At 35.4% G+C, this 26,894-nt stretch overlaps 1 protein-coding gene and 1 pseudogene across 1 annotated transcript; both read left to right on the top strand.

Annotated features, from left to right (window-relative positions):
* The first annotated feature begins 6,330 nt into the window (after positions 1 to 6,330).
* On the top strand, positions 6,331 to 8,855 carry LOC132181587 (uncharacterized; annotated as a pseudogene).
* Positions 8,856 to 15,438: 6,583 nt separating this feature from the next.
* Positions 15,439 to 26,235, top strand: LOC132180785 (EXS (ERD1/XPR1/SYG1) family protein). Its single transcript, XM_059593730.2, has 14 exons — positions 15,439 to 15,530; positions 16,707 to 16,842; positions 16,957 to 17,090; positions 17,408 to 17,446; positions 17,552 to 17,644; positions 17,744 to 17,860; positions 18,883 to 18,978; positions 19,876 to 19,989; positions 20,735 to 20,788; positions 23,636 to 23,683; positions 24,480 to 24,630; positions 24,917 to 25,082; positions 25,603 to 25,672; positions 25,762 to 26,235. The coding sequence occupies exons 2-14, from the start codon at positions 16,761 to 16,763 to the stop codon at positions 26,020 to 26,022; spliced, it is 1,425 nt and encodes a 474-aa protein (XP_059449713.1). The 5' UTR covers positions 15,439 to 15,530; positions 16,707 to 16,760; the 3' UTR covers positions 26,023 to 26,235.
* Positions 26,236 to 26,894: the final 659 nt, after the last annotated feature.

Below are 26,894 nucleotides of genomic sequence, written 5' to 3'. Positions count from 1 at the left end.
TGTAATTCTCATGCATTTTTATAGAGAATCGTATTCTTATATGCATTTTTACCTGTTTTATTAAACAAACCAACCTCCTTGTTCTTATGGCTTTTTCGATGGCATGCTAATTCTATCACATTTTTGGCAGCCAGAGTACCATTATAAATTAAGATCTAAGAAGTACGTTAGGGTGGACAGACAAAGATGTAGTATATTTGCTAATATCCACAGTGTCCTTGGCTGCGATAGGAATACGAGAGGCTATTTCTTCTGGAATAAATTGATCAGAATTTATGTCAAGTAATGCAAAGAGAACCATCTTTTTATCTTGTTCAAAAAAAAAAAAAAAATTCTTTTTATCCTCTTAAAGTTGATGTGGCATTTAAAATCACCATTAAATTTTAGATAAATCATACTTGGATTTTGATCAATGATTTTAAATGCCACATCAACTTTAAGAGGATAAAAAGGGATCCGGCTTATATGTTGTTATTAAAATAACAGAATATATGTAGTAGTTAAAGCAACAGTTAAGATTGAATCTCAAAGTTGACTTACTTTTAGAAGCTTTTAATAGGAATGAGAAAATGAAGAGAGATTTTGAAAGATTCAATTTTAGCCGTTGCTTTTACTACAGCATACATGTTGTTATTTATTTTAATAACAGCATGTAAGCCGGATCTGATAAAAAATTGTTCCTAATATTACTCGTTATATATGTCCTATCATTTCGAAATGATTAGGTAAAAGCTCCAAAGAATCGGAACATGATCCTCTTTAATTCAAATAAACTGGAAAATATCCAGTTAGTTATATTGGAATTGTATTTTTATCTTTTCACCTTTTAAGATGACAAAAATACCCTTCCAATATAACTAACTGGATATTCTTCAGTTTATTTGAACAGGATAGGATCCTAATTCGAATCGGAATAGGATACTCCCTAGTTCAAAGAATCGCTTAGAAAGTCAAGTTTCATTTATTAATAAACTAGTGTGAGATTTAGCACTAATGAGCTCATATCCGCTCACTTTATGTGAACTAATTATTTTTCTAATGTGGAATTGGAGTGTTTCACACATCAAATTAATAGATTGTAAATCTCACATAGGCTTTGTTTGTTTCGATGTAAAATGTTTTTTTAAAAAAACATTTTCCTTATTTTTCAGTGTCTGGTACAAATGAAAATCATGGTCAAATCGAGAAAAAAAAAAAAAACACTTTTCGTAAAATGGTTTCCCTTTTTTAAACAATTTGATGAGTTTGAGCTTCTACTTCTTATACACATTCTCTCTCGTAATTCATGTTAGGAAATTAATCTTATTTCCCAAAACCTGTGAGATGCGAAAAATAAGAAGAATGCGGAATAACAAAGATAAGCAATCACACACAACACAAAGATTTAAGTGGTTCGGCTTAACAAGCCTACACCCACTGGCGGAAATGACCTAGAGAAAATTCACTATCAAAATATGGAGTACAAAATAGTATAGAGAAAATTACTCAGATCCCAAAGCTTCAATACACCCAAATCTCATTATCATACAAGAGAGATTATTCCAAAAATCGAATACAAAAAACAGATGTACAAACTCTTCTTTTGCTGGAACAGATGGCGGCTGATCTCTATTTTCTTCTCTCACTCTACAGCACCTTTTTCTTCTAATCACTTGTTTTTGGATCCTCCAAAAACTACCAAGAAGAAAACACCGTGGCAACCCTTGTACCTCCTTCTCTCAAATTCTCTCTTTTTCTCCTCACATTTTTTCACGTTTAGCACACACAAATTCACCTTGTGCTTTGTTCCTTATATAGAAGCTTAACTCTCCTTTTACATGTTGGTCTAAGACTCCTACTATAAGTCAAACAAGGAATCCAATTACACATAGGAGAAGGACTTCAAAACCCACATGTAAATGAGCAAACCGGTTGAACCAAGAACCTCTCCTACTTGAGGAAGGAGACAAACCGTTGGGTCCCACCATGACTTTTAATTCAAGTCATGCTTAACAATCTCCACCTTGACTTGAATCCCATCAAGTCTCCCAAAACGTGTCTCCGTGTAACGACCCAGGGAAAAGCGCTAGCCATATCTGCACTATCACCCCAAAATGACTAGTCAATTTGGAGCTTTCCTAGAATTCATTATAAAGTCCAGTTTCACCTAGTAACTAGGCAATGTGAGACTTAACACTCATGACTATCTCTATAAACCATTTACTCTATGTGGACTTCTTCTCATCTTCCCAATATGGGATCGGGGTATTACAAACTCCTCCTCTTAAACTCCTGACGTCCTCGTCAGGTCCATGTCATGCAGTGCTCCAGTACCACATGACCTGGCGTTACTAGGTGGCTCTGATACCACTTGTAACGACCCAGGGAAAAGCGCTAGTCCTTTTTGGCTCTGATACCCAAAAAGGACTAGTCAATTTGGAACTTCTATAGAATTCATTATAAAGCCCAGTTTCACCTAGTAACTAGGCAATGTGGGACTTAGCACCCATGACTATCTCTATAAACCATCTACTCTATGTGGGCTTCTTCTCATCTTCCCAATATGGGACCGGGGTGTTACACTCCACCTCAGCCCCTAAAGGCAATCATACTCCACAAGTGTCCCTCAAGTCCAAGCGCTTTTTGAACTTAAGCATAGGACCTGCTTTAGACATAACGCCATGCCTCCCTATCAGCCCCGTCGACCATATAGCTTTCTCCAATGACTCTTTCTTCCTGTAGACCCATCTGCACCCTTTATCCTTTTTTCCCTTGGGGTATTCTGCCGAATCCCAAGCTTTACCACTCTGTAGTGACTCCACCTCTTTCGGCATACCATCCTGAATAGACGATGGATCTTCACTACTAGCTGTATGAGCAAAAGAAACCATATCCTCAAAACCATATCTCTTTGTTGCTTTTCGATCACGTTTCTCTTTGCCTCTTGCTAAAGAATAAGATTCTTTCTGGTGCTGTAAGTCTCTTGAAGATTCCCCGCCATCACATTCATCTGTGAGTGAACACTATTCATCAAGCTCCACCTTCACGAATTGTTTCTCTTTCTACACTGTACTTTTAGAAAGTTCATCTAAGTTAACAAACTCAGACTTCTTCGGTTCCTGCTCTATAACTTCAGGTCCTGCACTTGACCCATCCTTGTACATAGCACACTCATTAAAAATCACATTCTGACTTCTAATGATCTTCCGATTTTGATCATCCCAAAATCGATAACCAAAGGCCCATCCCCATATCCAATGAAGAAACACTTATTAGATTTACCATCTAGTTTACTCTGAGCATCAGACTCAACATGGACATATGAAGCACAACCAAAAACTTTCAGATGTGAAAGATTTACCTCTTTTCCACTCCATACTTCTTTCGGTAGTCTATGGCTTAGGGGAATGGAAGACCCCCTATTTATCAAGTATGCAGCAGTGCTAACTGCATCAGCTCAGAAAGTCTTTGTTAACCCAACATGCAACACCATACTCCTAGCATGCTCATTGAGGGTCATGTTCATGCGCTCAGCCACGCCATTCTGCTGTGGTGTTTCCGAGATAGCTTTCTCCATTCTAATCTCATTTATTGCGCAAAACTGTTTAAACCCCCTATCTTCGTATTCTCCTCCATTGTATGATCTCAAACGCTTGAGTTTCAAGCCTGTTTCAGTCTCAATCATGGCCTTCCATTCAGCGACGAAGGAGGGGGGGGACCGGCTGGGGCCATGGTCTCCCCCCACCCCCCCCCCCCCCCTCATTTCCTTAAAAAAAAAAAAAAAAAAAAAAAAAAGGCTGAAGAAAAAAAAAATATACAATCCCCCCCCCCCCCCCAAAAAAATAAATAAATAAATAAAAAGACTAGTCCCCCCCCCCCCCAAAAGGCTCATCCCACCTAAAAAAGGCAAAAAAATAGCACCCCAAACAAATAGGCGCCCGATCCCCAAAAAAATAGGCAAACCCCCCCCCCCTCCCCTTAAAAAAAAAAAAAATTAGGCGCCCCATCCCCTCAATAAAATAGGTGCCCGATACCCCATTCTCGTCCTCAGTTCTTCACTTCGTCCCCTAGTCGAGATGCAGAGATTGAGAATTTGAGAGAGAGAGAGAGAGAGAGTTTCAAATTGAGAGAGAGAACACTACTGCGGGAGGTAAAATTCTTACAATTTTCTTTTAAATTTCGTTATATAATCGTAGGATTATAATTACAATCGTGAGAAAAACCTTGTGCTTTGCTCTTTATGGAATATACCAACAGACTTGCTTTTGCTTTGTTAATATTGGTTCTATAGTTACTGGTTGGTCTCCTCTGGTTTAGTTGGTTTTCTGTTCACGATTTGGTTGTTTTGTTCTGCTGCTAGTATGTTTTGTAGCTTTGTGATTTGTTTTGTTGGTGTTCAGCCTCTATAAGGCTTTGTTTTAGGCCTTTTGAAGGGCTTGTATTCGGTGATACTTTGTATTTGGTTTGTCTTGCTTTTAATGAAGGTGCTTATTCATCCAAAAAAAAAAAAAAAAGCAAGAAAGTGTGAAGAGTTGTGCATTGTGAGACTTTGGGCTGGTTGACTTAAGTCTGAATTTTGGGGATTTCTCTGATTTTTTTTTTTTTTTTGGTTATTTCTGATAAGCGCCGAATGTTGCACATTCAAGCCCCTTAATTTGCATATGTTAATTCCTTAGCATTGTTATTTGTTTGATTTTTGTTTTGTTTTTGTGTTTTCAGGTTATAAATAAAGATGCAATTAATTCCATTGATTTTGGGCTTAAAAGCACACATTGAGATGATTAAGCGTAGCCAATCATAACAGAGGACTTATATGTTGTGGTTAAGTTTAATCAAATAAAGGAATGGATTAATTCGGAATTTCTCAAATTGGAGTGAAAATCGGATTGGATTCAAATTTGGATTCTGCATATGTCTTGGTATTTTGGCCATAACTTTCAGCTCAAATATCCGATTGAGGTGATTCAAGCGGCACTGGAAAGCTAACTCAAATTTATACAAATCATTGTGAAATATAATTTTCCTAATTCGGAGCGTCGCATTGCCAAAATTGCCCCGCAAGATAGGAACGCAATTTTGGGCGAATCCTATTCCGATTTGGACTTAGGTTTTCTTTATCATAATTGGACTTGGACTTAAATCTCCGAAATTTATAGGATTCCTAGGGCTTCTAGGACTCTCCTAAGCCCTATAAATAGGCCTCTAAGCATTGAGAAAAAACACACCGCCTCTTAGAGCAAAATTCAGTAAATTGTCTTTGGAGCTTAAGAGATCATGAGCGGTTAAACCCCTTCGTGGGGTATTGATGTAGCCCTTTCCAAGCACAATGGTTTGATTGTATTTAATTTCTAGATTTTCAATTTATGCATGTTGATTGTATAATTATGAGGATTGCTACAATTGATTTATGTTCTTAATTATTAAATGCAATTGCTCTTAAATTTCAAAATCAATATTTGTGAAATTCTTCTCTTGTCTTAGAAAGTATTTTACTTTTATTGATCTCAAATCATTCTTGTTTTCTGTGATTATGAGGATGATGGTTATACAATGGGTTTAATTGACATATGATCAATAGGATTTGATAGGCCATACTTAGGGAAGACGGATTGTACTACACCCTAGTTTAGTGTAATTTAGGTAGACAGTCCGTGCCAACCGAAGATGGGTTACACTTATTCATTGATTGTATGTATCCTGTTATAGAATTTGATAATTTATACCTAGGGAAGACGGGTCGTACCGCGTCTTAGTGGTTAGGTGGACGATCCGTGCCAACTGAAGATAGATTATGCTTATTCTTTAATAAGGTAGTTTCTTGTTTATTTATAACATGCATAGAATGAATTTATGGGATTAATTATGATTAACTATTGTTGTGCGGATAGAGGTGAAGTCAATACCCTACTCTCTCTCTCTTATTTTAAATCTCTTTTATTTTCATGCACTTTAGTTTTTAAGCAAATCAAATCAAAACCCCTTTTAATTAAGTTAACTTTGATCTTTTAATTTTGATAATTAAACCCTTGCAGTCCTTGAGGTTCGACACCCTCTTTATAGCCGTATCCTACAAAGATTCGTCATATTGCGAGTGGTTATTTTTATAATTGATATTTTTTGTCACAAAAATACCACATCAATTTCTTTATGTATGTATGGAAATGTAATAATGTAACACATGCGTATATTATTTGTTTGATGAGGTTAATTATTCCTCGAATGATTTACTTCCCCATCCAATGATTCATTTGTATTTCCTGGCTAGCCAATTTGCGCACATGGTCGGCCAACTAGAGCCATCAATTTCCAATATTATCGATTTATGTTTTCTCCCGATTTTGTTTGTAGATGATGGAAAAGTCAAATACAATACTTGACTTTTTCAAGCGAAAAAATGTACAAAGTTCAAATGCACAAACTTCGAATGCACAAACTTCAAATGTCAACATTGGTGATACATCATCGCCAACTTCTGATATCCCAATTTCTGAAAATTCTTCTAAAAGACTTCGGAGAGTTGATGGCAATGAATTTGATATTAGTTCATTGGAGTTTGATTCTGGATTGCATCGTCAGATATGAGAATATGATGTTAATCACCGAGATGAAATTCGAAGAGCTTACATTAATGCTGGTCTGTACCGACCTCCAATCTCAAATTACCCGAAATCTGGAAAAGAAAGTCATCTTCGTAACTTTCAACATTCGTGGTACAATCTATTTCCTTCATGGCTTGAATATTCACGTGAGAAAGATGCAGCCTTTTGTCTACCTTGTTTTCTCTTTAATAAGCTATCTGGGCATTTTACACAACGTGTATTCACTATACATGGATTCAGGAATTGGAAGAAAGTTAGAAATTAAAAAGATTGTGCTTTTCTCAATCATATAGGAAAAGATCCTACTTCATTTCATAGAGTTGCTGAGAAGTCATATGAAGATTTAAAGAACCAATCTCAACATATACAAAATGTGTTTGAAAAGCTCACTTCTGAACAAATTGCAAACAATCGACTGCAGTTGAAAGCCTCAATTGATGTTGTTCGAGTGCTTGCATTTCAAGGTGTTGCTTTTAGAGGTCGGGATGAAAGTGTGAGTTCTACAAATCGTGAAAATTTTCTTGAGATATTGGGTTTGACGATTTCATATAATGAACAGCTTGCTGAAGTGATCGCTAAAGCTCCCAAAAATGCCACTTACACATCACCAACGATACAAAAACAAATTTTACCTGTTTTTTCAACCAAAGTAAAGGAAATAATTGGTGATACAAAGTTTTGCGTAATTGTTGATGAAGCTCGTGATGAGTCAATGAAAGAGCAAATGGCTATAATTTTAAGATTTGTTGATAAGAATGGCTTTGTGCGAGAACGTTTTTTTGGACTTGTTCATGTTTCTGATACTGCGGCATTAACCTTAAAAAAATGTATATATTCTGTATTGTCTAAACATCAACTAGACATTCAAAATATTCGAGGGAAGAGATATGATGACGCAAGTAATATGCGAGGGGGGTGGAATGGGTTGCAAGCTTTGGTTTCAAATGATTGTCCATATGCCTACTACATTCATTGTTTCGCACATCATTTGCAATTGGCATTAGTGGCAGCATCAAAAGAAGTCATTTCTATTAATCAATTTTTTACCAAATTGAATGTTGTCAATTTTGTTTGTGTCTCATGCAATCGGTATGAAGAATTGCGGGTTGCCTAAGCTGCTGAAATGCTTACATGATTGCAATTGATGAGATTGAGAGTGGAAGGGGACTTAATCAAACTAGTACGCTACAACGACCCACAGATACGCGTTAGAGTTCTCACTTGAGATCAGTTTCTAACTTGATCAAAATTTATAGTCCAACTTGTGAAGTTATTGTTAAAATCATTGATGTGGGAACTTCTTCTTCCCAACGAGTAGAAGCTGATTCAATTCATCAGGTAATGACTTCATTTGAATTTGTATTCATCTTACATCTTATGAAACAAACTATGCAGATCACTGATCATTTATGTCAAGCATTGCAATCCAAATCTCAAGACATTTTAAGTGTCATGCATCCTGTTTTATCTACTAAAAGGTGTATCCAACAATATAGAGTTGATAAATGAGAAGTTTTACTTACCAAAGTGAAGTTGTTTTGCAATAAACGCAACATAGATGTTCCGGATATGGATGCCGGTTATGTTGAGAGAAGATGTCGAGCTCACAATCAACAAGCTGACTTTACAATTGAGCATCATTATCGTGTGGATATTTTTGGTGCTGCAATAGATTCTCAATTACAAGAATTAAATCGCTGGTTTAGTGAGCATGTAGTGGAGTTGCTTATTCTAGGCTCGGCACTTGATCCTCAAGTTGCGCGTGAGTCTTTTAAAATTGATGATATTTGTCAGTTAGTAAATAAGTTTTATCCGCAAGACTTTACCTCGAGCTGCACGTGAGTCTTTTAAAATTGATGATATTTGTCAGTTGGTAAATAAGTTTTATCCGCAAGAGTTTACCGATCTTGAAAAAGAACAGTTGGAAATAGAACTTCACCATTATGAGCATAATATAGTTCAAGATTCAAGTTTTCAATGATTGTTAAATATTTCCGAATTGTGCCAATGGTTAGTTAGAACCAGAAAATCAACTATCTACCAACTTGTTTTTCGAGTTGTTGTGCTTCTGCTTACTCTTCCCATTTCTACCACAACTACAGAACGAGCATTTTCAGCCATGAATATCATCAAAACTAGGCTTCACAACAAATTGAAGATGAGTTTTTGACGGGTTCTCTGATGTAGTACATCGAAAAAGAAATTATTGCGACACTTAGTACTGATTCAATTATAGATGATTTTCGGGATATGCAAACACGACGGATTCCATTTTAATAGGTGTTTGAGCTAAAATTTGAAATGTTTTATGACACAACTATCTATGTATCTTTTTCTTCGTATGTTTATCTTTTTGTTAAAACTGAATTGAAGTTTTTTTTTTTTTTTTTTTGGTATACATTACTTTATGTATTTTGAATTTATACCTCGATCCCCCCATCAAACTTTATGAATCCATCCCTGCTTCCATTTCTTAAAAGTCTCAAATATATCAGATTTACTTTTTAAGAAATAAACCCATACATTCCTGCTTAAGTCATCAATAAATGTGATGTAATACCGCGAGCCTCCAAGAGATGACACTGGTGCAGGATCCCACAAATCCGTGTGTACTAGCTCCAGCTTTCCAAGCTTAGGTGCTTTCCAACTTCCGTGAAACTCACATTTTTCTACTTTCCTAAGATGTAGCCTTCACACAAATCAGACTCAACTGACTTCAACTTCGGTAGTTTTCCTTTTGACATAAGTACCTTCATCTCTTTCTCGCTCATATGCCCAAGCCTTAGGTGCCATAGTTTTGAGTCAGCAGTCGTATCTACAACAACAGCTGTATCCTTGCTGTTTGTGGTCATATAGAGAGTATCCGTTTTATGACAACGAGCCAAATTCATGGCTCCCTTGCTGACCTTCCACTTTTCACCGTGGAAATGAATTGAATGTCTTTCCTTATCAAGCTGTCCCACTAAAATCAGATTCTTCTTCAGCTATGGAACATGCCTGACCTTCTGCAGCTTCCATACCGAGTCACTGTGAACTCTAATGCAAACATCGCCTAGGCCCACAACATCCAGCGCCGTTCCGTCAGCCAAATACACCTTCCCGAAATCTCCACCAACATAGTTCTCAAGAATTTCACGGATCGCTGTCATATGAAAAGATACTCATGAGTCTAAGACCCAAAAATCAAGGGGACTGTCAACAGAGAGAAGTAGGGCATCATATACTTTTTCTGTCACTACGTTTGCATAATCATTCTCAGTCTCCTTCCGTAGTTCCTTGCAATTCTTTTTGTAGTGGCCAGTCTTGCCATAGTTTCAACACTCAGGTTGTTAACCGAATCTGAATTTGCTTCTCCATTTTCTGGAATTTGATCTGCCTTGACCAGAGTTTCTGTCTTGTCCTCTGCCCCAAGTCTCGAGGTTTAAAGTAGCACCAGAACAAGAGGCTTCACCCGCATCTCTTCTGCGAACATCTTCACTGAAAATCAAATCCTTGACGTCTTCATAGCTCAGTTTACTCTTTTCTACAGAGTTACTCACTGCTTCCCAGCTATTTGGCAAAGATGCCAAGACGATCAACGCGCGAACCTCATCATCAAAATCAATTTCCACCGAAGACAATTGATTTGTGATAGTATTGAACTCATTGAGATGATATGCCATCGAAGCCCCTTCTGCCATCTTTAGGTTGAACAATTTCTTTATCAAATGCATGTTGTTGTTAGCCGACGGTTTTTCATACATACTTGATAAAGCCGCCATTAGACCTGCTGTGGTCTTCTCATTTACAAAGTTGTGTACAATTGATTTTGACAATGATAACCTGATAAGTACTAGGACTTTATGATCAAGCAGAGTCCACTCGCTACCATCCATGTCGTCGGGTTGTTCTTCCAAAAGAGGTTGATGAAGATCCTTCCCATAAAGAATATCTTCAATCTGTACCTTCTAATACCCAAAATCTTTGTCATCGAATTTCTCGATTCCCATCTTTCCTTCTTTACTTGCCATCGCTCCCACTCGAACCAACAGCTCTGATACCAGATGTTAGGAAATTAATCGTATTTCCCAAGACCCGTGAGATGCGAAAAATAAGAACACCGAATAACAAAGATAAGCAATCACACACGACACAAAGATTTAAGTGGTTATGCTTAACAAGACTACATCCACTGGCGGAGACGACCCAGAGAAATCCACTATCAAAATATGGAGTACAAAATAGTAGAGAGAAAATCACTCAGATCCCAAAGCCCCAATACACCTAAATCTCACTATCATACAAGAGAGATTATTCCTAAAATTGAATACAAAAGACAGATGTACAAACTTTTCTTTTGCTGGAACAGATGGTGACTGATCTCTATTTTCTTCTCTCACTCTGCAGCATCTTTTTCTTCTAATCACTTGTTTTTGGCTCCTTCAAAAACCACCAAAAAGAAAACACCGTGGCAGCCCTTGTACCTTCTTCTCCCAAATTCTCTCTTTTTCTCCTCCCTTTGGTGCTCTCATATATTCACGTTTGGCACACACAAATTCACTTTGTACTTTGTTCCTTATATAAAAGTTTAACTCTCCTTTTACATGTTGGTTTAGGACTCCTACTATAAGTCAAACAAGGAGTCCAATTACACATAGGAGAAGGACTCCAAAACCCACATGTAAAGGAGCAAACCGGTTGAACCAAGAACCTCTCCTACTTGAAGAAGGAGACAAATCACTGGGTCCCACCATGACTTTTAATTCAAGTCATACTTAACAATTCATTATCCATTGTCGTAGAAGTTCACCGGAATCCGCCACCGAAGTTCGCTTTAATTAGCTTCTATTCACCTAAATCTACTACTGGTTGTCAATCACTACCATTGGAGGTCACCGGAATCCCACCATAGTGTTCATCGAAAGTTGCTAACTATTCTTTGTCATCATTAGTTGTTTGTATAAGCCAAACGTCGAAAAATATTTTCAATGTGTAGAAATAATGATGATGTTCTGATAAAATGTTGAAGTTTGTGGGGGAAAACTAAATTACTGAATAATAATAGCGAAAACAAGATAGAAAAATAACATAAATAATTTACAGGTGGTTCGGTGTTAGAGACCTACGTCCACCACTCTAAGGGTCTGTTTGGGATGTGTTTGAGGGGTTTAAAAGTGCTTTTAATACTCAAAAAGTCCGTTTGAAAAAAAAAAAAAAAAAAAAAAAGTACTTATTTGGTAAAAAAAATTAAAAGCGCTTTTAAGGGTCCAAAAAGCCTAAAAATGGTTAAAAAAACACTTTTGACAAAAACTTGAAAATAAAGTTTTTGCCTAAAAGCTCTTTTTAACTTAAAAGCTCTATTTCTCAAACGCCAAACTGACTTTAAATAGCCTTAAGGGCTACATTGTGCTTTCATTAAGTTATTTGTCTACAATACAAATCTCTATTTATAAGGTAGTGAGTAAATACAAGTATGGTAATTAAATCATCTTGATTTGATTATAATCGACCTTTAAATATAGAATATACGAAAAATATTAAATATTTTTTTATATATTTTAACACAATTAAATAATTTTTTTAAAAAGATAATTTCGTTAAAAATATGTTTCAAAGAAAATTCTTTTTACGTCGAAACAAAAGGAAACTTAGTTCATAAAGATTGGATACCCATATATTACCTTTATAATTAGATTTAGATATGTTGTTCATCAGGCTTATCTATTTAATTCACATTATACATGACATAAAATTCTTATAAATCACCTAGGTACATCATTACGGTTGATAAGTTATAAGGTCTGTTTGGGTGTGCGCTTGAGGGACCTAAAAATACATTTAACACTCAAAAAGTTTGTTTAAAGAAAAAAATGACAAATTTGGTAAAAAAATTTGGAAGTGCTTTTAAGGGTTTAAAAAGCTCAAAAATGGTCAAAACATATTTTTAGCAAAAACTTAAAAATGAAGCTTTTGCTAAAAAAATACTTTTTGATTTAAAAGATCTATTTCTCAATCACAATCACAATCACAATCACACTCATAGGATTGTTCAATTGATATTCATGTACGTGTAGGAAACATATATGCATGAGTTGACATGAACATTGTATTGGTTCTAATTAATCCAAAAGTCAATAGGTATTACTCTTGTAATTTGACTGCCCTTGTTTTACGCCATTTTATCCTTAACCCGTTCTTAAGTTATATATAGAGTTATACTATAACTCTATATATATAACTCTATATATAACTTAAGAACACGAATAATTTTAGAAATTATTCTTGTGTTACTGTAAAAATGAAATGACTTTTAAAATTATCATTTGATCAGAATTCAATAAAAATCAATCACAATACCAATGATGATTTTAGAAGCCATATCTTTTTTAGAGTGACACAAGAGGGATAGAAGAATGACTTTTAGCATTATTAAAAAAATGGATACATGTCACTTTTATAGACTAGGTTGAAGAAAATTCCTCCAACCTAATTTGGAAAAAAACTGTCCTTATTCATAAGACACGTGTTTAGCTTCTCTAATGTTAGCTCCGTATCTCCAGATCTCTGCCTTAAACCCAACTATGAGTCTACGAGCTTTTCTAGGGGTAAAATTCTTTATTTTGTCATTTATTGTTGGTTTATTAAAGCACAAAAGAGACCAAGTTAATTCTAATTTTAATAGGAGTTAAATCTTATGTTTTAAACCAATATATATATAATGAGGGATTATCTTCGCCTTCCTTACTATAATCGGAACAAGATCATCCGGTTAGTTATAGTGGATGAGTATTTCTATCTTTTTATTTTTTGATGACAAAAATACTCATTCACTATAACTAACTAGATATTTTCTAGTAGTATCCTAATTTCCTAATTCACTGTAAGCTAGGTGGCAATATGAACGATTCTTTACTACACATGTTTCTTTACTTTTTACTGTAATTGTTGAACGAGCTACTAGGCCTAAGTGGTTAGTTTTTTCGGGCCCAAGTGTTCGGCTTCAATGGGCCTCCTCTATTTAGACATAGTCGGGTGGATACTGGTACATCAAATATAATTAATATATTTTTAGAGTTTTTAACATAAATTTACATGAAAATTTTAAAAATTTGACTGTCATTTTTAATTTAAATGATCCAATCAATTAATATCATGCAACTCTTCTTTGACATGTCATGTGTTAATTATATGTGAGACAGTTAAGTTACTCAAAATTACAAATATACCATAAATTAAGAGTTTTAAACTTTTTTTTTTTTTTTTCATTTTTATTTAAAATATATTTATAATTCATTTGTAATTGTGTCATATGAATGTATAGTTGGCGCATGACATGTCAAACACGAGTTACATGACATACTGTTAATTAATCAAACAATAGGATAACATACGAGCTTATTTGAAATCAAATGAATATGTAAAGACCTAATCGTTGAAATTAAAAAGCTAAGTACTTTAAAGTTCCATAAAAACATAAGAACTAAATTTGATTTTTTTTTTTCCGAACTTTTAAATAACGTGCTACTATGTTTAAATGATACGATATCATATATACCATTGACTAAAACAAAATAAAATTTTAATCTTAAATTACATCATTTCTGATTTGTTTGAAATATAGAGAATCCTACCTAGTAATTATATAGTTCAATATTCAATTAAATGCTAGTGCTTAAATTCAAGGGATGGTTTGAGAACTAAGCAAGTGTATTATAGATTAGTAGTTGGCAGGTCTTTGGGATTATTGGTTGGCATGTGGCTTGCTCACTTCAAGGCAACGGCACCAAACTTTTTTCACTTGCCCGTTTGACCATGTGGCCAAGTGGGAAAAAAAAGGAAAAGTATTATATTATAAATTCTTTGACTAATTAATCAGTTATTAAATAATTAAATATATTTATTATTAAAATTTATCAACCACCACCTCAATTACGTAACTGTTCCTGTAACACTTATCATAACGGTCACTCTGTAATTACTGTTTTATCATATGATAAGAAATGGAATGAAAGTATTACTCACTATAAAGTAGACATGTTTTCAATAATGATGAAAGTAGGCATGTTTTGTGGGTTTTAAAATTTTTGTGCATTCTTTCAATAAAGTAAAATTAGAATTAGTATAATATTTTATAGTTATCCCCTTCAAAGAAAACCCAAAAGAAATTGAATCACCTCCCAGCACAAGCAAAATAATAATAAAATGGACAAAGAATATGACATATTGTATTTGCATTCCGAAATATAGAAAAAAAAAAAAAAAAATTTGGCTAACATAGTTTATGCAAATTGTTTTTCGGATAAAGTCCACTTAATACTCTCAAACTACCACCTCAATAATAATTTACCTTCTAAACTATCAATTGAGACAATTTTTACGCTCAAAACTACCAAAACAATGACAATATACTCATAATTTTAACAAAATAACAAAATTACCCTTACTAAAATAAAAACAAAAATAATTTTTTTTTTTCAAATTTTAAGGGTATTTTTATCTTATTACAAATTTTATATGAGTAATTTTGTTATTTTGTTAGCATTTGAGGATACATTGTTATTGTTTGGGTAGTTTTGGGGGTAAATTGTCATAATTAATAATTTAAAGGATAAATTATCATTAATGTGGTAATTTGAGGGGGTTATATGGGCTTTATCTTGTTTTTCACTTTCAAGTTTCAACCAAAAAAAAAAAAAAAAAAAAAAAAGCTCCCAAAACACGTTTCCGAAAATGAAACCAAACAGGCCTTAATTTCAAGTCAAATCCAAGCCAAACTCTTTAAATTTTCATTATGACCCCTATACTATTGTTATATTACCTGGTCCCCCTACTTAGCCCTTAATACTCAAACCCCCTCAACCATTTGCGCCAAGATCAGTCAGAGAGATCCAGCCGACCCCAGAAAAAGGTTGGCATTGCGCGACACATGCAATTCAAGACAAGAAATCATCAAAGTCGTGCCAGTCTTTCTCTGTAAGTCTCTTCGGATCTGATCCACTTATGATCTCTCTGTTTTTGCTTCTTTGTTTTCTCTTTGTGTGTTATACCGTTTGTTCTTTTTGTGGATTTTCCGGGTTTTTTGGAACTGGAGTTTGATGGGTAATTCTGGGTTTTTAAGATTCTGGTCGGATTTGTGAGTTTGGGTTGTCATGAAGTACTTTGGGAAAATTCTGTTCTGATAATTTTGTTTTTTTTTCTATGATTGTAATTCTCATTGTTTGGGTTTTAAGGTCCAGGAGGCCGTGATCTTATGGCTTTTCATTCTTTTTTGCAAATTAATATTGCTTTTGATTGACAAGAATTGTTGACTGGTTTGGTTGATGCAAGTGAAAATACATAATGTGTATGGTGTGTTGGGAGAGAACGAGGAATTCCACGAATAATCAAATAATGTGTATGGTGTGCATTTTGCTTGTTGAAATGTGGGAACTTGTTAGCGTTATCTCCCTGAATATGCTGCGACTCTCAATTCTGTTGAATTAGTGTTGACTGCGAACAATTGGGTTTGGTTGTCTGGATCTTGTTTTGCCAATGTAATTGAAAACACGTTGGATTATATTTGCACAAATTTGAGGCTTTTGTAGAGCTTTGCAGCCTGGTAGTCAATGCTCAAAGCGATATTGGTTGTTATAATAAAAACAAACCTATATTGGGTCGTCTTAGTTCCTGATTTATATGCTTGGAAGTTGGAATTTCAGTTAGTCTGATTTGTTTGATGCCTCTAATTAATGTTAATGAGGTTGTTGTTTCTCATAAAGAAAGGTTATATAGTTAACCTGTCAGGCAAATCGTTCATACTATTACAGCAACTCTACATTGTTGCATAATTTATGCTACGAGTCTGGGTATCCTTTGGAAAGTTTAGATTACTGTGCCCTGATTTGTTTTGCTGTGACTATATCATCAGGAAAAATTAGGAACTATGGAAAAATGTTTAATATTTTACACGTGTACCCTTTTATCACCCCTAAAAGAATTATGACTTTTTTTTTTGTCCCTTTGAAATGATATGGTTGTCATGGTTGATTACTATTTCAATGAATGCCTTAAGTGATGGTCTTTTGCGTTTAAAGTAATGGCCTATTATCAATGTCTCATGATTGTGCTTTTATGAAGCTTGATTTTTCTCTGTAATTTCACATATTGCAGGGCTTTAGTGTAGGTTAAGTTGTGAAATACATTACTATTTGCTTATCTTCATCTATGTTTGGAGGTCCTGTGACAGTTCCTTCCAATAGCCCACACTTACGGAAGTCTGGAAGCAGACCTGTTTTCTCTGATCTTGGTACAATTAAGTTACAAGCCTTTGAGTTATGGGCATTTTGTAGTTACAATTTTTTTTTTCCCTTGATGGTTGCTTTTTCATTACATCTAATGCTTGTTGGTGAATGTCTTTTAGGTACTGGTGAGCTGGAAAATGGTGTTGAGGAAGGTTTCTTGCATTCAATAGAGGCAAATGATATGAAGGGTGTGAGTACACCAGTGAGCACTGCAGCAATCATGCCATCGCCTATTTTATTATGGAGATTCAAGGTTTTATTAGTTTTGATATACTAAATTTTTTTTAATTGTTTTTCATTTAACTATGATTTTAGATGTTGGATGGTTGGGAAATAATTCAAATTTAGAAAAAGATTTAATGTTGTAATTGTTCATGTTTTGAGAAAATGTCACAAATAGAGATCATGGTTTCTTCTCTACTCTGTCTATGGGGTATGTAATAATCATGATCAACTGCATTTTGGTTTTAAGTCTAAGATTTGTTTTATTATGTCCCCTTTTTTTGTTTTTGTTTTCTTTTCCATTTATTTAATATCTGTTACCAGATTCTGATTTAGACTATCTTCCAGGTACTGTTACTCTTTGTCTGGGGTTTCTGTTGTTGCAAGGTTAGTTCCTTTTTTTGTCTTTTATTACTGATGGGAGCAGTGGTGGCAATGTCTTGTATTGCACGTTGTCAAGATGTTCTTATTTGGCATTTGTGAATCTTGCAGATTGGATGGGCTTCTGTAATGAGAATGGGTGCTGACTTAAGGGATTTGTTTCTATATGAGGCATTTTTGTATTACAATCCTCTTCTTCTTGTGGTTAGTCATGATTTTCTTATTGAGAGTAGACTCTCTTTTCCATATTCTTCCATTCTTTATCCTTGAAGTAACATATTTTCTCCTAATTTGGTATTGCAGACTATGATGGTTTGGCTTTGGGGTATCAATTTGTGGTTTTTTTCCCAAGCCAATGTCAATTATGCAAAAATTTTTGATCTTGATCAAAATCATCTAACTCACAGAGAAATTTGGAAGGTACTAATTATAGCCAATGCAATGACTGTTATTGTTTGTTCATTACCTAATAATTTGTATTGATTTTTTTGTCTTCTGATACGATGCTGTAATGGCTTGCCTAAATTTTGTTGACTTGTTTCTAAGATACTGACTTTTGTGCTTTGGTAAGTCTCTAAGATCCTTTTGATAACCTATTTGGTTTTTTTTTTGGGGGGGGCGTTGGGTTGTACCACAGTACAATGTGAAATGAACGAAGACCTAAATTATCTTCCTCATTGGATATGATTCTTGAATTAGGATGCCCAAATTATAGCTTTCAACATGTCTCATGGTTTTGCAATGTCGTCAATGGGATGTGGAAGTGGTTTTAACTTGTAATATGAGTTTGACAAAATGTCTTCTTTGGCTGGCAGACAATTTACTGTTTGTTTCCTTGTTTTTATTGGCAATCAGCAAAAACCTTTTAGAACAAGAATTAGCCAAATTAAATGGCTGTTATACGAGTGCAAGGAAGAAATGTTGCAAGTTCTCATGTATTTAAGGTCCAACCATGACTTAGATTTTACATTTATAATAACTGATGAAGAAAGAAAAAAAATTGTGTTTATCATTAGGTGTTGGGGGTTACATATGTATACAGGAAAGATATTTTGTATTTATCCTTTAAATCATTAATATATTTTTTCTACCTTTTTTAAGCCTTGTTAACTTGTATGTAACCCTAAAGGGTTGGCTCAGTGGTTGGACAGCATGGGACTTTGAGTATGCTCCTCGAAGTCTTAGGTTCGAAATCCACTGAGTGCAAACTGTGTCTTGGGGCCATTGGACTGGGGGTTCGCCCCCTGAATTAACTGAGGTGCACTTGCGGGAAACTCCTTGCCAAGGGCCTGTGCACCCACGGGATTAGTCGGAGCAAAGCTCCGGATACCCGGTGCCAAATCAAAAAAAACTTGTATGTGTTTGTGTGTACGTATATATCATATTTATTAGTATTGTGAATATTTCTCCAGTAACTCTGACCATCCATTTGATATTTGCAGTGTGCTACATGGATGACCATCATTGTGCCAACTAGCATGACAGCTTATCTTTATCTTTATTCTCATGGAGAAGTATCTTTGGCTGCTTCACAACCAGTGTAATAGATGCATCCACTCATATACACTATTGACAAATTATTTTATTTAGATTATTTGATGCTGGTCATTTCGTTTTCACTGTATAAAACTTATTGCAATATTTTGTTTATATTTTATGAGCTGCTTCTGATATGTCTGAATTCTCACCCTCAAACAAATTTGACATGAGGTGGCTGCATTCTTGGATTTACCTAGGCTAGAGCTAAAACTTAGATCAGTTTTAATGCTTCTACCTGAGTGACACCCTTGGTTGCCAAAAGTATGTAGTTAGTATTTTTGTTAAAATGTTAAAACATATTAGCTCGTCGAAACAGGGGTTTCATTGATATATCAAAACATCTCACATGTTAGGGGTTCCCAGAGCAATTTATATAAGGTTTTATTCTTTGTTCAATTATTTATTTTATTTTATTTTATTTTTTCTGAGCTTATTCTTTGTTCAATTATGTGTGCATTAAGGTGGATGAAGATAAGGGATATTTATGTTGAAACTTTTATTTGTTCTTTGATGTTTTTGCTTTAAGTTTGATGCATTTATAAGATTTCATACCCAACTTTGATGTCGTTTTGCATGGAGTTGGCCAGACTCTTGAATATTAGTTCCCCTACAACAGAACAGAGCTCGCTTGTCCGGATGACTGAACCTGCCAAGCATAAATGAGATATTCATTGTACATATATATATTTTTTTCCTTGTTTAATTCAGTTTTAGTGCTTCTGCATTGTGTATAACAAGGAGTACTGCAATCTCATCATAAGTGAATCATACCATATATTGATTATCATCAGATATTCCCTCATTAACAAAAAAGTGATCTCCTTATTTTGTTATAGCTTTGCTAGTATGTTAAAATTGTTACAACCATGTTAACTTTGAATTGCACTTTACTGCAGGTGTTCTTATATTGTGGTGTTGCAATGGTTTTGATATTCCCTTTTGATATTTTTTATTTGTCATCCCGCTATTACTTGTTAAGGACTCTTTGGCGTATACTTCTACCACTACAGGCAAGTGTTGTTTTGTTATATCATTTTTTTTTCTAGGAAACTTGTGTGTTTCTACTTACTGATGAATAGTTACAATGCTTTTGATTGATATAGCACTCCAGATAAAAAAAAAAAAAACAAGTACTTTCAAACATTCTAAAGTGTCTTCTAAGTTCCGTTATTCATTGACACTGCACGTGGGATTATAACCTCTAAAGGGAAATAAGTACAAAAATTAGGTTGCTCCTCACATGATTCCTAGGATATACTTGAAAATGGTATGTACTGTCATTAAACTGCATTCCTGTGAATATAGCTAAAGCTATTTGATTGCTTGCCTTCATTCTTTCATTGGTCAATTAAGGTGGTGGCGAAATGTGTCGATGCAGATATACTTGATTCAAACCTAGTTACAAACACATACACTATAAACAGTATAATAACTAATCTGTTGAGATGAAAAGCCTGGCAGGACTTGATCCCACAACGTTAATGATGCCCAGTATGGAGACCTTGGTTTGTGTGGTCATTGGTATGCACTACAAGTATGGTTTTACTTATCACTGGGAGTGTAAGAGCCTTGGGAAACACACTGACCCACAACCCACCTTAATTGTACATGGCACTATGGCACCACTAACCCAAAAGAATGATGCGTAGGAGAGGAATATAGATTCTGGTCTGTTTTGGTGGTTTAAACATTTTCTTGTTCATGTAGGCCTTAGTATGCTGTATTGAATATTTGGTGTTTGTTTGGTGAATACAGGCAATATCATTTTCTGATTTTTTCTTAGCTGATATCTTGACCTCCATGGCAAAGGTATGCGTTATCTTTCCTGATTTAACCATTCTCCAGTTCAATTCCCATGTCTTTACATTGTTTGATATTTAAGAATTTCATAGATATTGTTTCAAATGATATTCTATGTTTTTTTTTTTTTTTTTAATAAGTAATTCAATCTTATTAGAATGCGAAAGAGCGCAATCCAAGTATACAAGGAGTGTACGAGAGGGACGCCCAAAATTAGGGAGAAGAGGAAGAACACAAATTTAGAAATTCTTGAAAATTAGATACGCGAGAATTGTTGAGAGCAAATATCTTTATCCACCCATAAAGGCTAATTTCATTGAAAATCATTGCAACTATCCACCCATAAAGGTTTTTATTTTTATTATAAGTAATTCATTTTAGTGAAAAGCGCAAAAATGCGTAACCCTAGCACAAAGGGCATGATGTATACAAAGATATTCCCCACCAAAGGCTAATTTGTGTTGTAAATCTATCCAAGTCCATAAGATCAAAATGTAGCACTAAATGGCAATTCCCACCCCAAAATTATTGTGTCCTCTCTGTTGCTTCTGCTTTTGTCTTCCATTTTTCATTTTTCACAAATTTCTACATGGCATCAAAGCCACTTTCCTGTAGACTCCATATTTTTCTTTCTGCTTCTGGTGTTCTTTCAGGCAGTGCCACCCTCCTAGTGTTCTTTCCGGCGTCCCCCACAATTGTCCAACCATTGTCTCCTTCGGATCACTGCTTTTTGAGCATCCTATTGACTCCGTGAGTACACCATTCGCAAGGTTGGAAGCAAATCCACGCAACACCACAAGAATCAGCCCCAATAGAGGTCTCAGGCCCTGCCCAAAACATTCTGCCATCCAACCATGTGCTTCATTCATCGCTACACGGCCCTTGTCGTCGCTGTCTGTGCTTTCACAAGCCATCACTGGAACTGATTCTGGGAAAGTAATTTCAGAATCAGGTTCTCAAGGTGCAGATTTATCGTTCTTTGGAAACCCCGAAGTCGTGATTTTACGAAATTGTCCATGGATTGCCTCTCCAACGCTTCTGTTCATGCACTCATGTGCAGTGCACATGCCATTTATAGGTCTGCTGACCCATTTCAACCTGAATAACCAGTCTTTTGGCCCAAGTTGACCCTTTCTTTGACCCACAGTAGACCCTGTCTTCGGTCCATAGTCAGACTAGTTTGGCCCATAGAAGGCCCAATCTTTCAACCCTTGTTAGCCAGTATCATGATCCATTTTCGGTCCAGTTATTAGGTCACGACTGCCAGCCATTGCTGTCAGTCTACCATTTGGATAGCCATCACCGGCAACTGCAGCCCATCGCTGACTACACACAAACAAGCATCGCCAGCCACTAGCCAGCCCAGCCTACTGCTATTGACGTGGTATCCGACAGCCTTCCAAAGTATCTAGCAATTGACCACCGCCATGTTCGACAGATAAGATATTTGTCCTTGCTGCCCCAGATCCACTTAAAAAAGTCTTTAAAAGAAAAAGGTCAATTTTGTATTCTTCTTTCCAAAACTCAAGCTTACACTTTAGTTTGAGGGGGTATGTTAGAATATAGGATTTTCATATTAGGTTTGAGAGATTTTACATATTAATGTACTGCCATATATGAGTGATTTTAATTGTTTCACTCCACCTACTTGATTTTTTCTATAAATAAGTTCAGTTGTATTGTAAATTTATCCAAGTCAATAAAATCTCTCAAACCTAATATGAAAATCCTATATAAGATCAAAATGTAGACACAAAGGTGGATGTAGGATGTAGGCCGCTAAAGTCAAACCATCCCAAAATTACTGTCCTTTCTCTATTGCTTCTGCCATTGTTTTCCATCTTTTATTTTATCTCAAATTTCTATATTCTTGGCACTGTGTTCTCTCCAAATGCACCACATCAAACGTAGATGCACCATCTTCTAGACATCTATACAGTAGCTACCAAACTAGCCTCTCCAACTAACCAACAACTCCACTACCCGTTGAGGCATTACCCATTTTGTTTCGAAAATTGAAAACCAATACCCACAAAACTCGAGCTACTTTTCAGTGGAGCAAAAGATGGTCGATGGATTCCTTGCACATGCAACACTAGTTCATCATTATACATGCCTCTTCCTAAGGTTATCCAAAGTCAAAATCTTCCATGGTGCTGTTGTCCAAACAAAGAAAGCCACTCTTGGAGGGGCCTTGTTTCTCCAAATGCTCTTCCACGGGAAAGAAAAACTTCCCCAGGGGGGGGGGGGGGGTTCTGGAAGGGGTCTAACAAATTCTATCCTCGCCATCTCGACTCATCAATTAAAGAACAAAGTGATTATCTTCACCTCCCAATCATGCACTGCTCTGATGAAGACGATATTCCACTAAATTGTGTCATTAGAAAATAGCATATGGTCTGTCACCGAGGCCTCCTTAAAGCAAGCTATGAAAACAACACTGGGAAAGATGCCTTTAAGGTCTAATCACCACATCTCCTTGCTAGAACCTGATGTTAGACCCATCTCCCCTCTCAAATTTCACTTATTATGGTTTTTACTTAAATATATAATTCATATTCATATAATTTCTCGATGTTGAAAATCACATGAACATTGCATTTGTAGAGGCACCATCTCGAGTGCCATTTTCATTGAAAATGCCTGAGAATGAAACAATCGGTTTATTTTGGTGACCATGTTCATACACAGATGCATATGTTTTTCCTAATTAATTATTTTAGTGGAAAAAGTATAGTATTAGTGTAACTATGTTGTTAAGCTACCCATGTTTTACCTTGTCTTGGGAAGGTAGAATCAGGAATTATACTTCCCGCTATGCCTTTTTCATATATTGTAATTGTCACTTCTGTGCAGGTTTTCTCAGATTTGGAGCGTTCAGTATGTAGAATGGTCCATCGACAGGTTAATGTTCTGTTCCTAAGCCTGGTTTTGTGCATATTATCATATTGACTCTAATCAGCTCCATTTTATGTTATTTTTTTGGTGAGATTTGCATCTTTTTTCCCCTAATTGAAAGTCAACTTTTTCTTTATTCTCTCTCTCTCTCTCTCTCTCTATCTCTCTCTCTCTCGTTCAATTTGAAATGCTACACATTAGGTTTTCCCCCTATATTTTATTATTTTATATCATGTACAGAAATTGTCAGAACTTTTTTTTGGTATAACCAAATTGATTCACTTGAAGAAGTTGTTTTATCTTCACTTTGGTATAAATTGTAACATATTTTTAATTGATAAGAGTAGAATGGAGATGTTAGACTATACCATATAGCTGGGAATTGGGATAAGGCTAAGTAAAGTTAGACTATACCATCAATGGAACAACTTAAGTGTTCTTTTAAATTTTTCTTGATATTTGTATGCTAAGTATGCATTCAGATAGTTTTGAGACTCAATTCATTACCCATGAGAATTTGGTGAGAAAATTAGTACGATATATGATTGTGCCACATTGATAATGAGGTCAGTGATATGTGAAAACAAGGAAGAACATTGTTTGAATTCTCTGCCTTTAGCTCCATGAACCCAAGTAACCGACCCCTTTTACTGCTGAAATTTCTAATGGAGCCTGAGGTTTTTCCAATAATTCAAGTCTGCCGATCAGTATTTGCACCTTTTTTTTTTTTGTTAAAAATGGTTTCATATAAAGTCGATGCTTCACTTCTCTCTTGCTAAGAAATATCATTTAAATCAAGCAGGTTGCCACTATAGCATGGTTTGAAGCTGATTCTGTTTGTGGCAGTCACTCTGTTGCAATCCCTGTAATTCTTGTTTTGCCTTACCTTTTTCGTTTCTTCCAATGTCTTCGGCAATACAAGGATACTGGGGAGAAAACAGCCGTTCTGAATGGTAAGATGTCATGGTTATCACATTTATGAAATCTTTATATTATTTATCATCTGATGTCTTTTGAAACATAGGGTGTCCATTATACTGGCTCATTTATGTTTCAACTGCTGGGTTCCGCCATTTCCCTAACATATATTAATTCCTTGTCCATTAGTATTTTTAGGTCTGTTTATATTGTTATTTTGTAACCATCATATCTAAAACTGTCAACTTTATTGTACAATTATGAGTTACTTCTGGTTTATTGCTTCAATGTTATAGTGATTTTATTTGCTTATGGTTTCAGCTTTAAAATATTCGACGGCAGTACCAGTGATTTTTCTTTCAGCCCTTAAATATCATGTCTTCCCTGATAGGTGGACAAGCTTTTATCGGCCTCTCTGGCTTCTCTCTAGTGTTTTGAATTCTTTGTACTCATTCTACTGGGATGTGACCCGAGACTGGGACTTGAGGTATGTCAACTCTTAATACCTTGAGACTGTTACATACTAAGCAAACTTCTCCCTTCGATTACTCTTACTTCTTGTTTTTTGGAGTCACCTTAATCACACATTAATACCATAAATCCTTGTAGCAGATGACCTCTAGATTTATGTGCACAAACAAGCATTTTTCTTGGCACTTGTTCTTCCAAAAGGGTTCCATAAACTTTTTAGTCATATATGGTGTTACTTTAGAACATGTAATCACATCAAACTCATGATCATTTGATTTCAAATTTAGTTGTCACAAATGTTAATGTTGGAGGTTTTGGAGCCAAATTGTAAATTACTTATAAAAAGAAAGCGTTGGAGTAAAATTATAACTTCCTGGGTTACTTATTTGGCAACCATGATTTTTCAATAAAATTTGCTTATTGTGCGCTAAAGTTACAGTGATGCAGGCCATATAAAGAACAGAGACCATACTTTTTCAGAACTTGTTGCACCATGAATATGCTTTTGTGAGTAAATATCTTTTTCTCTTTGCCAGTGGCTTCACTCGGATATTCAAGTTCAACAAACCTCATCTCTGCTCAAACCTGTTACATGGACGAAAATGGGTGAGGCTTGGCCTATTTTGTTGCAGTATTTTAGTCACACAAGTGTTTGAATGCCTTAAATGGACCTATTTTATGCATATGGATTGCAGGTTTATTTTTGGGTGATCGGAAGCAATCTTGTAATGCGTTGCACATGGACATACAAGTTGTCTGCACATCTTCGCCATAATTACCTAACCGTTTTCGGGATCACCGCCTTGGAGATTTTCCGCCGCTTTCAGTGGATTTTCTTCCGTGTGGAAAATGAGTTGAATAAGATGAACTCCAAGTCAAATATCCAGCTTTCAATGAATGACATCCCAAATGAGGAAGAGAAGAAGTTGCTTGATTCTAGTGTGCACAGTGTATAGAGAATCAGACGGTCAATGTCTTGCTAGCAGAATCATTTGAGGTTTAGTAAAATATTTTGGCCACCAGGGTTCACCATTCTATTTGGGACTTCATTTTTATACGAGGATGTTGAAAATTTTCCTTTGTTCATAAAGAAAAAAGATTGTTCAATCATTAGATATTTGATAGATGATATATTGATTCAATTTATTACAGTATCATTGTTTATTGTAGTACCTTACTGGTGGATTTGATGATGACATTAACATATCAATCGACGCTTGAACTCGAAGTTCCTAAGAAAGGGGACCTCGTGTTCATGTCTGTGTGCCTTCCAGTTTTTCTGACTGAGCAATGCACAAACTTCTGTGTCCACAATATGGCAAAATGGCGGCCTTCATTTCCTTATCTTTCCCTTCCTCTTGACGGTGCAAATAACCCCTCTCTTGTATCCTTTCATCTTACTTAAAAAAAAAAAAAAAAAATGTATAGCACATCTATTTTTCACGGTTCATTAAATAAGCTGCGCTTTATTTATTTATTTATTTTATTTTATTAACATTCAGCCATGCCATGTAGCCATCACCACCACCATTTTCCAGTTCCTTAAACATAAAAGACATGTATGTTACATGATTATCGGATGCATAGACATTCCTATTGTAGTGTCAAAAAGATAGGTCCATGACATGAGACATGAAGAACGTGCCATTCTTTTGTTTACTTCGAAAATTCCATGCCAATATAATGCCATACAAATTAGTTTCCACCTCCAATTTCATGAATTATTTCTGTCCAAATAAAATCCATCTTTGATTTACCCTTCAGATCCAATGGCTCAGAATCACAGTCTCGCCCACATCCCTATTTCCCACTAGCAAGATCACCCAAA

The sequence above is a fragment of the Corylus avellana genome, chromosome 5 (genome assembly GCF_965113065.1).
Source record: "Corylus avellana chromosome 5, dhCorAvel1.hap1.2, whole genome shotgun sequence".
Classification (NCBI taxonomy): domain Eukaryota; kingdom Viridiplantae; phylum Streptophyta; class Magnoliopsida; order Fagales; family Betulaceae; genus Corylus; species Corylus avellana.
This window is presented reverse-complemented; position numbering and strand designations above follow the sequence as displayed.